The sequence below is a fragment of the Diadema antillarum genome, unplaced genomic scaffold, assembly GCF_040938485.1.
Source record: "Diadema antillarum isolate AM-2024a unplaced genomic scaffold, OU_Dant_1.0 scf00000107, whole genome shotgun sequence".
Taxonomy (NCBI): Eukaryota; Metazoa; Echinodermata; class Echinoidea; order Diadematoida; family Diadematidae; genus Diadema; species Diadema antillarum.
The window spans coordinates 3,083,849-3,101,983 of record NW_027270996.1 but is presented as its reverse complement, the minus strand read 5'-3'; the positions used below and the strand labels follow the sequence as shown (position 1 = coordinate 3,101,983).

Below are 18,135 nucleotides of genomic sequence, written 5' to 3'. Positions count from 1 at the left end.
TTCATTACGTAGAAGACTCAAGCTTCTCAGCTTCAGATTTTCATTTCTCAAACCTCACGGATGAGGTTTGGGATACCACTTCGGATGTCAAACGTACAGAAATAACCAGAAATGCAAGCTAACACACACACACACACAAATCACATGGGCTACGAATTATAGGCTTTGCCGATAGGTTGCAATGAGTGATCAACATACAACTGTATTTTTGTATCTGTGTGCATGTTTGGCGTATGTGTTTGAGTGAGATTGTAGTACAACTGTAGTGCCCTCCATAGTATAAGCCACTTAAATGTTTCCAGTTTCATCATGTACCATAGGTGAATTGTATATCTGGCTTTCAATAATAGACTGGTTCTGTAATGTACATAAGTATTCAAATTTTATACATGCTTTGTTCACAAAAGTTGCCTGTAACAACCATAGAGCTTGCTGGAGGCTTGCTCTACCGAGCACCAACTAAGTGCACTCCTGTACATGTATATGGATCTTAATGGAAGCAGGTGAATGAAATGTTTCATTACTACAAGTAGGAAAAGAAACATGCAGAAATTGTAATACATCACAGAAACGGTCTGTTGGAGTGCCACATTAGAAGATCTCATAGACAAAATATGAGGAGTGAGTGTGTGTGTGTGTGTGTGTGTGTGTGTCACCTGAACAATTTGTGCACTCACAGTACAATTGCAATGGCTCTCATCACCACACGGCAAGCAGTGAGAGTCGTGATTAACATCACTGTTGACAGATGTAATCTACAGTGTATTCTTAAAACTAGTGCAATATTATGCAAAGCACGCGTGCATATTGATTTTGTGGATAATAAGGCACAGTTGCAATCCCAAACATAGAGGGCAGTAAATACCCTTCAGGGAATAATTTTCCTGGTATCGCATCGCAATTTGCTATGCATTTTTACACCACTGCTACACAAACTAACTTTTGTATAGCAGTTTTCTTCCATAGAAGTGTACAGGATATCATGTGAAATATTGTTCATCAGCTGAAATTGCTAATCAAATTTGAGCCGGAAAATTATTCCCTGCCCTTGTTTGACATCTCATTCTGTTATGAATGGCATACCAGGAATATTAGATGGGGATATTTTCACTCTGCTGATGCCTTATTTTCATAGCTGGGGGTGTTTTGTTTCAGGAAGTTGTGTGCATTAGTATAGTATTTTGTTGCAGCTGTTAATTTCCTTGTTTATTTGTTTTAAGTATCGAGGCAACTACATGTACAAAAATTAACTCACATCCTCTTTCACCCAATTCACACTAGAAAGGAAATGCTTGATGCAAATAAAACTGACGTTTTACATTTGACATATTTATTATTTAATAAATCCACTTCAGTCAGTTACATCATTTTTTTTTTTTTACTTATTTACATGAAAATGCTAGTGAACAAATTTTGTACAAATACATACAGAAGGTTGTTGCTTTTTACATAAAATACAGAATGTACAAATTTCATACAAATGCATAAAGGATGTTGAATGGACGGAAGTTGGTTGACTAGCTTTCATATCAAGATCAGAATTAGACACTTTGTATTGAGGGAAAAAACAAGGACTGGATGAACCCTTTCTAAACTTTAAAGGGATAGTATGGTATTGGTTGAGATGGGCCTCATGTTTCCAAGTTTTTGTGAGATAATGAGAAACTTCTTACAAAATATGAAAGAGCATACAATTCTAAGAGGAATTCAAAGTTTATTTGAGGAAAATTGTTTTGAAATGGCCGGGATATCCAAAAACAAAGAGGTCCTTATAAAAGGTGTGACCCACCTTTTATTAAGACAACTTTGTCTTACTTTGTTTTGGGATATCTCGGCCATTTCAGAAGCAATTTTAATCAAATAAACTTTGGATTCCTCTTAGAAATGTATCCATTTTCATATCTAATATCAAAAGTGGTTTCTAATCGTCTTGCAAAAAGCTAAAATTTGAATCCCCCATTGCAACCAAAACTACACCATCCCTTTAATCATATATGTCAAACTTGGACCCAATGCACTTGCTAAGGTAACATGAGGGACACAACTACATGCACCAATGGCTTTTGGGCATCAAATTACACTCTTAGAATGTTTCATCCTGTTCCCCCCCCCCCTCTTTTTTTTTTCCAGCCTGTGGCTGTGATAGCAAGGTGCATGCACTTCCAAAATGCCCCATACAAATTGAAATCATATTTTATTTTCCATACAGAGCAAGCATTGACACACTCCACAGCCTTGGTATTTCTAGTTGAAGCTACGGTTAGAATAGATGACATTCTGAGCCAAAAAGTCAGCAACTGCTGACTTTTTCTTCTGTTTCCTTCATTCCATCTAAATAATTTGTTTATTTCTATCCTTACGGCTAGCAAATCATATAACCACTGGGCATTCTCAGCTGAAGTTGTGACTTGGAAATGAGGCGTCATGGCCGAGTGGATAAGAGCGCTTGTCTCTGAATCTTGTGAGCGTGATATGGGATCGAGGGTTCAAGTTTATGCGAAGCCCGACACGTTTGCCTTTCAGCAAGGCACTCTGTCCGCATTGCTGCTCTCCACCCAGGAGTATCAGGGATGCCAAGTTCAAAAAAATTTTATGAGTGAGATTTTCATGACTCGGCATCTCGGTGCGCGAATGTGCACGTGAGCGAGGGTGTGGGAGGGGTTTTTCATCCCTGTGGCCTCCCACAGTAAGGAGCTTTTTCAATTTTCATCTCTTAATGGTGCGATCAGGTGCATACTTAAGTGACTATTTTTTACTTATTTTGAAAGACTAAAGGGAAATATACCTTCTTATTGCAACTATCACTTTAATCCTTTGAGCTATGCTCCTTATTACAGGCCAAAGTTGCAGACTTCGCCAGATGCGTGAGAAAAATGGGTGCCATGCGTGAGATCGTGAGAAAAATGCTTGAAAAATGCTTGAGTCTCACTCAGAATGCGTGAGACTTGGTAGCTCTGGAGTATAAATGGGTACCCAGTAGGAGGATGAGAATGTTATATGTTGATTGATCAGTATGTATGTGGCTGTAAAATGGCGACTTGCTTGAATGCTCCCCAGGGAGTGGAGAGTGAGCACTTTAGTGCTGGTTGGAAAACATGTATTCAGTAACCACGGTCATAATGATAGTCTATAAAGCGCATTGAAATTTCTAACAAGTCAGAAATGCACATTAAAAAAATAGCTATTATTATTAAAATGACTTTTATGGCCAATTACCTTTGGGTGGCCTGTGACCAAGACGGATTTTGCCATAATTCTAGTCGGCCCATCAATAACTTGTGGAGCATACCTGAGCTACACATCATTAAAATGATGCGTTAGAGTCTTTTCAAACCTTGGATTGCAATAACTTGGGCAGACAGACAGACAGACAGACAGCCTAAAAACACACCACCTCTGGCACCTCTTAATTGGAGGCGGAGACACATATGATTCATCATAATACAACCCATGATGACAGTTTTCACATGATTCCTGCATTTACTCTCCTCCAATCAATTTTGGCACCCACTACTGTAAAAGTGGATATTTTCATGCAAGGTCGGGTAAGAAGAGTTTCGTGTGTTTTTTATTCCGCGGAATCAAGACATCAATAACTGGAACATATGGCAAGCAATAATAGATTTGCATGCTTTTATTTTCATGCTAGTTTCTGGTTGCGCAAAAATTTCCACTTTTACAGTAACCCCCTCTTTTTTTCAGTAAACACTACTCCTCCTCCCCCTCCTACCCCCCCCCCCCCCCCCCCCACTCCCCCCCCCCAAAAAAAGAACAGGAAAAAATAATGCACACTTCATGATGCAAATCCTGTTCATGTTAACAGATTTTGCCAGAATGTGTGTGGCTGGCTGTCCGTGTGCACATCCGTGTAAGTATGTCTGTCTATCTGTCTGTTGGTCGGATGGTCACATGTACACTTCAAGCCGCACCCCCTGTCTGATCTGCACTCGTGCCATCGGCCCCTTCTTCCGCAGGGGGTGTGGGCGGTCTCTTGACGGGGAAGGCAAACTCCTCCAACACCATTATCTGGCCCTGCTCCTTCAGGCTCTCGGAGATCTGGAGCAAGCGGTTGTACTTCGATGTCCTCTCGCCCCTGGCCGGAGCCCCAAACTTGACGAAGGTTGCTCTGACGCCCACAGCCTGTACAAAATACATACAAAAATTAACAAACTACAGTGCACTCCTGCTACACCAAACACAGTTAAACATGAAATTTTGTTACAACGAAGTCAAAATTCAAGTCCCAAAAAATTATCATCTAATATGTATCTATATATACTTTTATTTGTTTATTCAATCTGATGTAAAAAAAAAAGAAGAAAAGTGCCAGTCCAAAGGACATTGTTATAACGGGAGATGCCTGTATGACTATTAGCAAGTGTTCAGGTATAGCATACAGTTGTATGCACCAACACAGTAACAGAACCAACATCGATGAGTGATATTTTCCTCTTTTTCTGGTGGAATGACCACTCTGCCTTTTACATATAAATTGAAATGTGATCTTCTGAGGAGCAAGAGAGTTTGGATTCTTCATACATAATATACCTTTACTCCCTGTTACATACAGAATTTTCATTTGATGTAAATTGGACTTTGATTGCAATTATTTTATGCTTGTATTGACTTTTGCATGATTCTGAACAATTGATTGAAATAAAGTCCCTCAGTTTGAGGAAAAAAAAACTTTACTCCCCCTCTTCACACCCCCACCAACATATCTTTCAATTCATCCATTTATAAATGCAATATTTTATTAATCATTCATTTCTTATCTATTCATCTTTATTCATTTATTTATCTATCCATTTCTTAATTATTCATCTTTATTCATTTATTTATCTATCCATTTCTCAATTATTCATCTTTATGCATTTATTTATCTATCCATTTCTTAATAATTCATCTTTAGTCATTTACTTATCTATCTCTATCGATATATCTACATATCTATCCATCTATCTATCTATTTTTTTTAGGTAAGTGGGCTGACTAATTGGTAGACTACAATGTTGACGAGAGGAATAACAAAAAGAAATTAAGGCATAATGCTTCACTATCATGCTAATTATCTTACAGCATTTGACAAATGACTCGTAACTAAGCTAATCACCAATTTGAAAACAATTCTGACGCAACAAGGACACATCTTTATATTTACACACACAGCATCACTCACACACACACACACAAACACACACACACACACACACACACACACACAAACACACACATATACCAAATTTCAATAAAAGAAGAAAGTAAGATGGAAGCAATGTAATTTGGCACTCACAAGATCAGCTAGAAATGTCTCTGAGGTGTCGCCTGGCACACTGGCTACCATTGTGATTGACCCCTCCTCTGGACACAATGAGAGAGAAAAAAGGGGAAAGAAAATGACAAATAAATGCTGCACATTTCTCATATCTTCATGCACCTGTCTGCTAAAGAGGCCTTAACCCGTTGAGGACGAGTCCCGAGTATACTCGGGCAAGCGTCTATGGGAAATGCGTGTTGTAGCAAAATCAGCCCGTCCTCAACTGGTCAAGTGCAGACTGTAGTAGTGAAGTACAGATATACAGACCATACGTGTACTCCATGGCCGTTCCTTAACACAGCATACATGTATTTTCATATTTTGCAATTTCCACATAACTAACGTTCCACATCGGTTTTTGGCATACTGTAACAGTGGATATTATCGTGTGAGTAATTTTTTCCCCTCAGCTGGGTAAAACGATTTTGGCACGTTTTTAATTCCACAGAATCAGGACATTGATTACTGGAACACACGGTATGCAAAAATATTCATGTGCTTTTATTTTTGCGCTAGCTTCTGGTTGCACGAAATGCACGAAAATTTCAATACCGCGAAAATTTCCACTTCTTCTACAGTACAGCACAATGTTTGCTAACATAGAAAAATATGTTGACCATCAAGTTTTGATGCAAAAGTGGTTATTCCATTGCTACTGGGTGGTAACTTGATGAGCAACATCACACATGTCAGAATGTCATGACCATCTCAATGTTGCCCAAACGGCTTACTGGTACATTGTGTTTGGGATGCTTCTAATCATTGTCCTAGGTCTGATAACTTGTAATTACAGTTCGACCTCGATTATCCGGCCATGTCGGGACCGGCGCTCATCCGGATAAGCGAATTGGCCGGATATGGGAGACACAATGTCAATGTATATAGCTGTCGTCCAAGCTGCCGTCCCAGTGCACTGGCAGCTAGGCAGGTAGCGTACCCCGCAACAGTGGTGTAATCTATGCTAGCCTGCGCAAAATTGTACTAGTCCCTTCTTCACAAAAATAAAGTATATCTTTATGTGAAAATCAAACATGTTTTACCTCATTAGATATTGAGAAACCTATCATGCACATTTTATGAAATTAGTGAAATAGATCCATGAAAAGATGTTAAAGTCACTGTTTTTTCTCAATTTTTGGATGAAAAAAAAAAGTCCTTCACTGCGTGAACGCGTCCAGAAAATAGAGATTTCTGGATAAAAGGAGGCCGGATAATCGAGGTCGAACTGTACTTACATATTTTGTACACAAATCATCAGGGACTCCACATTCTCTTGAAACATTTGAGCACCATAAAATTTGGCCTTCAAAATTCACAACAAAGAGGCAGTCATACACTTATTTTTTTATCCCTTTCCAGAGATATATATTTCCGTCTTGAATATTGTATGAGTATGTTAATATGACTAAAAGATTAATTGCTCCTTCCCCGCCTACCTTTGATGAGAGACGATGCCTGGATGATGTCGGTTACCGTGGTGAGCTGTCGCATCCGCAACGAGACACCACTGGACGCCAGCTCGCCGAAGCCCTCTCGCACGAAGCGCTCGACTCGGGGAAAGACGTGCTCTCCGATGATATAGCACTTCTCCGATAGCCTCTCGCAGAGCTTACTCCATGGTTCACAGTCCTGAAGAAAAAACAGGGAAATTGTAAGACACAAGTAACAAAAGTCAACCAACCGTACATGAAAAAAAAAAAAAATGCATACTAAAATTACCATTCCAGAGGATCTATCACTACTTCAGACTTTTTTGTCCTCATGCAGCACATACTAGCTTCTAAATAGGAAAAAAAGAGAAATCTTTCTTCAATTTCAATACAATTATACTCTATTTCCATCAAACAATGAAGGAAATATATAATGCAAAGTAAAGATTTGTCAATTTGAAAATTCAACATATTTTCACTTTTTTCGCATAATATATAGAGCACTTGACTTGCCTCTTTCAGAAGGCGGGGGAATAATATTACTGTTAACATATATCTCAGTATCGAGTCGAGAAAATGTGTACTTTTTCAAAAAATGAAATTTGTAGAATCCTCTTTGTATTTTTCTTATATCGTTCTACACATATGATATCATATGCTGTAGTAGTCTTCTCATCCAGCAGTGAGTGAGCAGAAACTTTAAAATTCATAACTTTTGAATGCATTGTCTGATTTTCATCAAACTTTCACTAATGTGTTCTACCAATATTGCTGCATTCACTAAATTCTTGTCCTTTAATTAAGGATAGCCTTAACTTTTGAATGCATTGTCTAATTTTCATCAAACTTTCACTAATGTGTTCCACTAATATTGCTGCATTCACTAAATTCTTGTCCTTTAAGGAATGCCTTTAAATCAGCAGGGGGGGGGGGGGGGGGGGGGAACACACCTGTTTCCTGAAGGGGTCAATCAGGGCCACCACGGCTGGGTAGCGGCTGATGAGATCCGCATAGAACTCCACCATGTCATCAGGTGTCTTCATCAGCCCCGCTGTCACCTCATACTTGTTCTTCTCCTACAGGAAAACCAATGGAGAGGGGGTTGGGGAGGAGGAATGATGGAAGGAGAGCTAAGTGATACTTCAGGTATGACCTTTGACATGTTAAAATCACATTACCATGTTGTTTTGTAAGACTGAATGTGGTCTTGTCTTGTATACTTCATTTTCAAATGAAAGAGAGAAAAAGTACCATCACATCCTCCTACATTCCTTCCAAGAAACACTCTTCATACTACTGTAAAACATGATATATTCGCGGCACGAAATTTTTCGCGAATTGGAGCCGATGGACTTTTGCGTGGCATGAAATTTTCGCGAATTGCCACTGGCGTTCAAAGCATATAGTGTAGATGAAAAATGTCGTATGCATTTTAATTTCGTGAATCTTGGCGCTCGCGAAATTTGCGAAATCAAAATGCACGCGAACATTCCTTGTTTTACAGTATAGTTCAAAGGCATTCTTCACATTTAGCACACACATACATGACCTGGAAGATTATCACCACATGCATCAGAGTCTCCGATTCAGAAAATAACCATAGGCGATATACATTCTAACTCTTAGATATGACACAGACACTAACAGCATTACACAGTATTTCCATATCAGTATTGCAGCACTGATTTGTGCAAATCTAAAAGTGTGTTGCATAAAGCCAGCAATTATACAAGAAGGTCATCCTTCAACATGAGCTGACAATTGCAAGAAAAGAAACCCAAACAAACAAACAAACAAACAAACAAACAATTGGTAAGCTTGTGTTCACAATATCTACAAAATGGGTTCTAAACAGACTGCTAAGGTCTTTGGAATAATATTCAATACAAAGACTGTGTAATCTCACATCAAAAAATACAATGTATACATGCAGTCTTACGGGCTCATATATTTCGTGGGCAGCACAGTTGAGGGCCATGAAGATGTCCTCTCCGGGGACAAGTTCCAGGGCCTGGACTGCTTCCTGGACCAGGTCCAGCAGCTGTTCCTGTCTGTCGTACTGAGGTGTATATGTTCCGAGGTCATTGACATAGTTTGCTGCCACCTGTGGGTAAGAAGCATGATGTGAGTTCTTGTGATATTGTACATCACTAATTATACAGAAACACCCCATAATCTTTTAGCACTTACATGCAGCTTCTTGTCACTCTTTATTCCCTGAAGGAAGCAGTAAATTTGTCTTGAATCAGACCTTGTGCGCTTAGAAACACCTGTACAAAGCACCATATAAATGCAATTATTATTATTATTATCATCATAAAATCTTAAATTTTTATGCAAGGGTCTAAACAAATTCATAATTAATCTACGGAGAGTTACATGCAGAGTAGTATGATGTATAAGAATGATATGAAAAGGCAAAGGAACACACAGAGTACACACAGGCACCCGGCATATATAAACACACACACAATGGTGGTCACGGACAGTTTAGTGATAGTCAAGATGGGTGACTACAGGCATAGTTGGAAAAAAAAAAAAAACATGAACAAGGCCAGTACTTGAAACTGAAGAGACCTTGATAAAGTTCATACACATTTACAAAATTAGAGCACAATTTTGTGTTTTAATTCATTGAAATATTGTTTCTTACATATTAACCCTGCTGCACTCAACAACTCAGAGAAATTCATTGTCGCAAAAACTGATAACCCATTTTTCAATTCACATTCAGAATACATCTCCTTTATTTGCACCCGATGTATCTTTCAAACAATCTCTCATTCACAATTAGTACGTAGAAAGAGACCACTCACCCCTGATTTTGCAAAGAGAAGTTTGCCAATTTGCTGGTACACACTGGTGAGTTTCTTCATGCTCTGCACAAACATGAAAACAATGATTCAGATTAGTGAAAGACAACTTTAACAGCACTACTTAGCACTGAAAAACAACACTTTAATGCAATCCTAGAATGTTTGCATTGATACTCAGTCTTCTGACAACATGTTGCTCAGACAAGTAAGATTTGTTCAGGTTCGCTATTGTGTCTTTCGGTCATCCATTCAGCAGGTGGCTTATATCCCCTTGCATGATCTACATGATGGACTTCGGCTATCATCCCTAGCCAGAATTTTCCTAGGCTCTTTGGTTGCTTTTTGTTGTTTGTCTGCTTGGTTGTTTTGGTTTTGTTTTGTTTTGTTTTTTTTGCTTTTTTTTTCTTCCTTTCTCTGTGTCTGACTCTGCAGGACACACCATTAGACTAAACATACAAGCACATTGTTTTGCCAAGTTACTCGAGCTCATTTGCTGACTTCCTGCAGTGACAAAAACTTTGAGCCTTACAGGTATATGATCTGGCAGACAATATTTCTGATCTCACTTGTATGATAAGATGATCTTCCATGTGACTATAAAATATTTGACTTGGAAAGACAATGATTTGATATTCTTGTCACCTGTCATCCATCCTTTATATAGCTTAATATTCATAGACACAAACAGTACACAACATTGGAGGTCTTGCCTTGATATTTGTCAAGTCATCATAATCATTAATCTGACATGCCCACATCATTGACAAATACAGTGTATAGTCAAGAGGCAACAAATTTTGTAACCAAGCAAAACCTAAAATAAGCATTGTTAATGGATAGGATCGTAAGGCTTTTGAAGACATTGTTTTAGAAGCATGCAACATGGTATACAAGAAAGCTTTCACACTTACCTCCACAAGAGGGCATCCCGGTTTGGGGAGTAGCAGTAGCTCCTTGATTAAGTTCTGTTTCCCCGGAGCAGGCTTTCCCGAGCTCAGGACACTCATCATTGGAATGGGCATCATGTATTCCTCAATATTCTGGAGGTTTCAAAAACAAAAATTGATTTTTAAAAAAAAAGGGAAAAGAGGTAATCAAATTTGAATTGTAAAAGATTCGCCATACTGTTAACTTGGATGGGTTTGCACAATAATCTTTCATTGTTTTGTTTTTGTTTTTCGTTTTTTTATTAAGTCCACACAAAAGATTTTTTGCACTTGGCCAATCTTAGTGAACTGGACTAGCTGATAATTTTGCAGGCTGGAGCATTTCTGTTAAATCTTAATATCTCATGCAAATAATATTTGCATTGTTTTCTTTGTACTGGTTCAGTATAGCAAGAAATTCATGAAAATGTCCATTATAAAATTACTCCATATTTACAGTATCATACGTTACAGTGAAAAGGAAATGTACCTTTTGGAATGGCGCAGAATTGGTTCACTGGACTTACCAAGTCAACATTATTTATATTCATGACCACACTATACTAGTCAAGATGGTATTTGCAGATATGACAGGTTGGGAGTGACATCCTCTCTTCACATTATTTTCTTTGTGCAAAGTGTAAAAAAAGACATGCATTGGCACCAATTATGATTGGCACTCACCACATTGCCAGCCAGATGGCTGACGTGTTCGTAGAGCTCCACTTTCTTCACCGCTGCCCCTGCCATGGCGACGGCCTGTGAGACCGCACACGCTGCACTGCATCCCGGGTACATCGGCTCCCGGGGCTCCTCGATGAGGACGATGCCCGAGCGGGCGCTGCCTGCTTTCTTCTTGCCCTTGGGCGACACCACCTTCTCCTCCTTGGCGGGCTCCTTGGGCTCCTGGTTGAGCTCCTCCTCGATGCGCTTCAGTCGTTCCTCCTCCTCCTTCTTGTCCGCCTCCTCTTTCAGCTTCTCCAGCAGCTTACTGGACAAAATATGATTAAAGGTATTTTTTACCATTGGGAGCAGTGATTTAAAATTTTTCAAGATATCACATTTGATGCATATGTGTAGGTCAGGTGTATCACTAAACATCCTACAACATAAAAATTTTGCAATAAAGCCTAAAATGTAAGGAGATATCACTATTTTTCTCAATAAACCATAACTGCGGATGGTTTAGTCTAGAAGCATTTTTATTATAACCTTAGTTCACATTTTGTATACTTACCTATGCTTAACATTGATTTACCAGGAAGGTGGGACCACCTCCCTGATTATACTGGTTGTTTCTATCTCTTACTCACATTTCAGAACTATTTTGAAGCACTAAAGCTGGGTTTTTGTTTCATCTGCAAATGGTAAAGTATGCCTTGAAAAACATAGTAGGGTTCGAATTACACAGAGATAATGAGGCCAGTGGCTGTGACACCCCACTGAATAGCTAGGATGCCCCTCCAGAATATGAAGAGTTATTTTAAAGGCTACTACTGGCCATGATCCATTTCTAGTAAAAGTAAATAGAAAATCCTCATAAGTTTTGAGACAAACACTTGATTTTCCCTGCCTTTTCATAGATTTGCACAATGCATTCAAATAAACTTGAAGCTCAACTTCAGTTCAGCTGTGAGCTAGATCTAGCTAGATGGCTTGATAGCAGAGCTGCACATTGAGTAAATGTCAAGGTACTACATGTCCCACAGCATCATATCTTAAGACAATAGTGATAACTTTTGTTACAAGGCACACAAACCTCAATCAAATTTGTGAGTGAAAGTAAAAACATTATCTTTAGGTAATTAATTTTAGTCTTGATGCTCCTTTAGGTGGTCCTGATGCTTACTCCAAAAATATAAGAGTCAATGACCCAAATCAAATGAAATTCAAGGCCTGATATGGTATTATTGCTGATGGTTGAGCACCACAATGACACACGGTGATAAGCCCTCAAGAGCAAAGCAGTAAAAAGGAAAAGCTTTCAGACTCCAAAACAGGGGATCCCGAGATCAAATCCTGTCCAGTGCTTACATTTTATTACATTTTATGTGGTGGGAAAAAACACACACAAAAAAATCAGATGCAAGACACGGAATATGAGATGCATATACTACTGATCAAACAAGATGTTAACTCTGTCTATGATATCACCAACTTGTTATGCTGGGTTAGTAGCGTGAAACAGGTTTGAACTGGCAGAGGCACTTACATGATGGCGTCATCCACTTCGCTCTGTTGTGTAGGGTCTAGGCCTGCAAGAGCTTCTCTGATTGGACCATTTACCGTATCCACCGCGGCATTGGTAAATTGCTGCCTTTCTTTCTCGTCTACCTCCTTTTTCTCCACGGGAATGTTGTCAGGCAGATGGTTCATGCTGCTAGCAGTTGCTCTGGAAAAGGGCTGCAGCAAACATTGCAATGCAAAATTTCAAAAACACCTGATTACAAAGCTTCAACTATATTCAGTCTCAGTTCGAGTTCCTTTCCCACTTTGACTTTTTGAATTGTGGGCATTATCAATTTTACCTTTAATAGATAATATGTATGGATGACGATATACAAAATATCTTTCTTAAATCATATTCCTCAAAAACTGGCAAATTATTCAATATCAATCTAGGAGGCATCATTCTATAGCATTCTCATCCAGCTATGATTATTTAGGTAAAATATGATGCATCCTTGAACATTTTCTTTTTGGGTACAAAAACACAGCAACTTAAAATTACATTCTGATTTCTCGTTGAAAAAAAACAACACACCAACAAACAAACATAGGTGCGGAATCCAAGATATCTCACCTCCACACTAGAACAGCATGAAATTGATCAATGTATATTGACAAAAATACAGTTTCAACATTAACTCTCAACACTCTGCATTATGACATAGTTTGATAATCCAATATATCCCCTTATTCACCTTTTCAAGTCCCTTGATGATACAGGTGATATCTGCCTGAACTGTGGGTTGACCCTTGGCATCAAGGACTTCTCGAGCAGTGACTTTATGGATGCTGGGAGGCTTTGCCAGAGTTTCAAAGTATTCCGCCTGTCGAGAGATAAGATGTGTTGGTTAGACTAGATGGATGTCTGAAACAACTCCTTTAAATCAGCCGCATAACTATGGGACACTGCAAATTTGCTGTATCACATTTGTAACCGCCCTGCGAAAGTGCAAACTTTCACAATGTGAATTTTTAGTGCTTGACCAATTTTAAAAGAATTTTGCTCATTTGTAATTTTGTGGATACGAGCATTTTTGTACAAAATTTTATACCTCTGAAACTATCTATGTGCTATTATTTTCTTAATTAGCACGAAATCAAGAAATATTCTTACACTGCCAAATGTTCATATACAGTGTCAACAGATTAATATCAGGGTTGTAAAACAATACTTTCAATATTGTTATATAAGTTTAAAAAAAAAAAAAGAACTGGTGGCACAACATGTAGACACTGGATTGTCTAAAAGCATATCCTAAGAATCCCGAAATGGGTAGAAAAGAAAAAAAAAGCTGAGATTTGACAGCTTCGTTGTACACTGAGAAATGAACATATGTGACCCTGCACCTCAAAACAAACAAAAAGTCGCCAGACATGAATTTTTAGTTAAGACCATATTATAAAAGAGCAGACTTTAAGCTTTAAAATGATGTATAACTCAAATCAAATGGACTCTCCTAACCTATCTAAATATTGGAAAGAAAGCACAAACTCAGGAAAAGTGTGAACTGAGAAAAGAGGCTCTGAAGTACAGTGTCTATTCAAGCGCTTAATCTTTACCAAACCGTGCTGGCTGTGCGATGAATGGGACGAAGAACAGGAAGTAAACCACCAGAGTAACAACAATGAAAGGATTATCAAATTAAACTGAAATTAAGCATGCCTCATTACCACATTCTGTCCATGATTAATGCCAATTTTCAAAGCAGGAGCACTATCCTTTCAAAAGTTATTAGAGTTGAAAGTGAAGAGTGTGGACAAGGTTTTTCAGAAAAGAAAAAGGGATTCTAAAGACACACCTAATCACACTATTCTACCAAAAATGTTCAAGATAAACTGCTAAAAAAACACACTTTCCTGCCCGATTTATGATACCAAATTTCAGCATAATGTAAAAGAAGACCCGCTCTTTCAGAAAATATGAAAAAGTCAAGATTGGCTAGGTTGACCCATTTCACTTATTTTCAGTCCTCACGCAAAATCAGTGCGTGCGATTTTATGTTCGTTTTGAGGTGCACGGTCACATATAAAAATAATATTCCATACTCACCAAATACCCATACACATCTGCTGGGCTGTCATAAAACATGCTATTCAGAATCTCTTCCAGCTGTTCTGGGATACGGTTTTCTCTGTAGAAGTTCACTGCCCTCTGCTTGGTTTCATAGAACTCCCGGGCATTCCTCTCAGATGCTCTGCTGGCAGCCATCTTGGCTGCAGAGTTGTTAAACTGATGTGAATACCTGAAATGTCTAAATATAAAGAACAAAATGAGGAGTGCTTTGTTTTACACATGACATGTTTCTTCAAGAGTTTTTTTAAATATTTTTTTTAAAGATACATTTCACTGTCAAAACACAACATGATCTGCAAGAAAACCATGGTTCATTCATGTGATGCATACCATTCAATGGCAGAACTGCCCTTTCAGAATAAATGACAAAGGTTAGATTGCACATTTTGATAGACACAGTATCGTAGTGATTCCTCATCATGCCAAGCAAAGGTGTGAAAACTCTCAAACACACTTCTAAAGCAAAGCGTGCAGGACATACACTAGAATACAACTTATATTGAGAGTAATAAACTTCTAGGATCTGCCAATAAAGCGCCATGGTGCGGCGAACAAGTTGTGGAGACGGCCCAGGAATGGGCCCAGTTTCTATTAGACTTGAATCCTAATCACTATTCCTTTATTCTATAGAATTCTTTTTAGTAAACTATGTAATGTAGACTCTATCTCTATTGAGGGATAGAACTGGTTCTACGCTACAAGGAACATATTTTGGTACTCTGCATCTAGTATGGTAGCCCTACTACATATCGACCACCCTTTTTGAAACCGACCGCGAAGTATTGGCACACAGAACGCTTAATTAGTACACACTTCACTGCGCGCAGAGCACATAAAAATGGATTGGCTTTGACTGTTGATGAGGATAGTGTGGGAAAACGCGAAAATTCACTGTTCATTAATGGTTTTAATCAAGGACAAAATTTCGAATGAATATTTTCACTGAATCGTAATGTCCATGGAAGTTTCTAAAAAGCTTCGTACAACACGGTGTTCAATACAACTCGGTTTGCGTGCACTGTCAATGCAAAAACAGCGGTCGATCTCAATAAGGAGCGTTACCGCGGGGAGATGAAATGAGGCCACGCAAGTTCGACGGCGATATTTTTTGCACTGAAACTTCGAATCGAAAAGGGACCAACGCCGCAACGGCATTTGATAGTGCTGGATTTTCTCAATCACATACCCTAGTTATGGGTAACGGTAGACCTAGGTCAAGTTTTTATGTGAATTTCAGTATTAAATATTCTTATCAAGCAAATAAACATTAGGCGGTCGATGAGTAGTATGGTAGGTGTCCAACCTACCGACCGGGTCCATAACGACCGGCCGCGCATTATAATGGCATTGCGCGTACAGAAAGAAAATGTACGCATGGGACTACGCGCAACGGTGTTCGATTCTTCACTGGGCTACGCTACCGAGTAAAATGTGGCGAAAACAACTAAGTTATTCGTATTCCCTCTAAATTACCGAAATTTAGCAAAATCGAATAAGGTTTATCGTGTAACTACATATAACTAGGCCTACCTTTGCTGACTCGTTGTTAGATGTAGAGTATCCTTCCGTAATAAATTTGACGATTTTGACCGCAAAATTGTCACCGCCGCTTGTACGATCGTGCACACATGTTACACATACACATGACATAAACATTTTGTCGCCCGCTACGACCGTACGAGTTGATGCAGAAACGAGAAATGAATGTGAAAAAAACAAACCGACTCATCTAATTTATTTCAATTATGATGAAAAGTTTCCGAATGAAAATCAATTCAAATTCATCAAACAGTCCTTCATAAGTAATATCGAAGGATTCAAAATATATTCAAATATTATTGGGGAAAAAATGACGGCTAGAAAAAAAACAGCGGCCTGTCGAAAAAACGCATTTAAATGCCCTTTATACGTATTGTCAGGGTGGTCGGTTGAAATGAGCAGGGCAACTGAGTGCGGAAAAAATGACACCCCACGCGTTCAAAGCCGCCATCTAAGAGCGCGTACCTCAGATCGCATTTTCAGTGCGCGCTTGTGAATCCGGAGTATTTTCTCCACACGTGAGTAAAATTTCAGTCAAATTGTGAGATTTTTCACGTTTCTATTGATAGAAAAACGTTAGGTGTCCGGTATTATGAACACCCAACCATACTAGTAGGTCCAACCCTACAGGGCCTACTCTATGTCACAACTCCCTCCATTCTTTCTTCCCCACCTCCCTCTTGTTTTGGTTTCTCATCTCAGGCCTTATTCTGCAATTTTTTTCTAACGTTAGATTCTAGTATAGAATCATTTTCAATCATCTGCATCTATTCAGATCAGAGTTCTGTTCTGTCATTTCTGGGACCTTTTGGCTTTGGATGTTTAATTAAGTTATTATCAATATTAACATGTCATTATAAACAAGCTCTGCTTTTTAGAGTGTTTTAAAGTCCCACAGCAATTTACTCTAGTTATCTACAACTTACAAGTCTCTCGCTCTCAACACAACGCAACGCTACTGTACCCCAGAATCTCCCTTGGTTTTACCTGCGCTGGCAAATACACAAATCTAACGGACTCGTCTCGCCCCCGCTGCCAAGACTCTCGGCTCGGTAATCAGTGACCGGCGGTGACTGGCTCCACACTGCAGCTGCACTGGCGGCGGCGGTTGATGGAATCTCTCACAGCTCGCAAGCAGCTAGCAGCAAGCGGTGCATGCATTCAACACAGGGCTCGCTCAGCTCAGTGTCGCTGTGTGCTGTGGCGTGCAGTTGCTAATAAGAATGACCTTTGACATAGTCATCAAATAGTTACAAATCATACCATTCATGAATTCTTTAATCAGGTAAATAGTTATATGATAATAAAATGCATATCAAATAGATTGTATACATTTTATTATCTATTATATCCTACAATTTAAAAAATCTTATTGAAGTAAATTGACTAAAAAATAGCAAAAATTGGCAATAAAAACCCGGAAGCGTTGATGCTTGCCTAGCAACACTCGTCAACATGGGAACGTGCGACGACGTGCAAGAGCAGCTGCTGACCGACTTTCTCGTATCTATCTCTCTCGCTCGATCATCAATCATCGGCGGCGGCCAGATCCGGCGGCCGATAGATTGCCAGTTCCGTGTACCCGCGTGAGTGTGTTTATAAATCCTGTGATCGGCAATGATCCTGTGTACATTCTGTATTGCTGTTGTGACTAGTTTGTCCAAGGATCAGAAGGACTGATTGCAATGCCGATGGATCGTCGATGGATAACAGTAGAAATCTATTCATGTTGCGTTGAAAATTCCTGAGGAGTTCTCACAATTTTGAACCTATACAGCGGTTGTTTTAAAGATTTGTTAGACCT

General features: G+C 39.0%; 1 protein-coding gene across 1 annotated transcript; it reads right to left on the bottom strand.

Annotated features, from left to right (window-relative positions):
• Positions 1-3,918: 3,918 nt before the first annotated feature.
• LOC139719206 (enolase 4-like) lies at positions 3,919-17,440 on the bottom strand. Its single transcript, XM_071630635.1, has 12 exons — positions 17,319-17,440; positions 14,769-14,970; positions 13,414-13,542; positions 12,702-12,892; positions 11,174-11,480; positions 10,475-10,603; positions 9,564-9,626; positions 8,687-8,851; positions 7,698-7,823; positions 6,754-6,946; positions 5,294-5,361; positions 3,919-4,140 (listed from the first exon to the last, which is right to left on the bottom strand). Exons 2-12 carry the CDS (start codon positions 14,925-14,927, stop codon positions 3,919-3,921), a joined length of 1,752 nt encoding a protein of 583 aa, XP_071486736.1. The 5' UTR covers positions 14,928-14,970; positions 17,319-17,440.
• Positions 17,441-18,135: the final 695 nt, after the last annotated feature.

Excerpts from the sequence above, each read along its gene's own strand:
- LOC139719206 (XM_071630635.1), bottom strand. The coding sequence starts at position 14,927 with ATGGCTGCCAGCAGAGCATCTGAGAGGAATGCCCGGGAGTTCTATGAA. Across the intron at positions 7,824-8,686 it reads CCCACGAAATATATGAGCCC|GAGAAGAACAAGTATGAGGT; the intron begins GTAAGACTGCAT and ends GTTTTCCTGTAG. Across the intron at positions 5,362-6,753 it reads GGCATCGTCTCTCATCAAAG|AGGAGGGGTCAATCACAATG; the intron begins GTAGGCGGGGAA and ends CATTGTGTCCAG.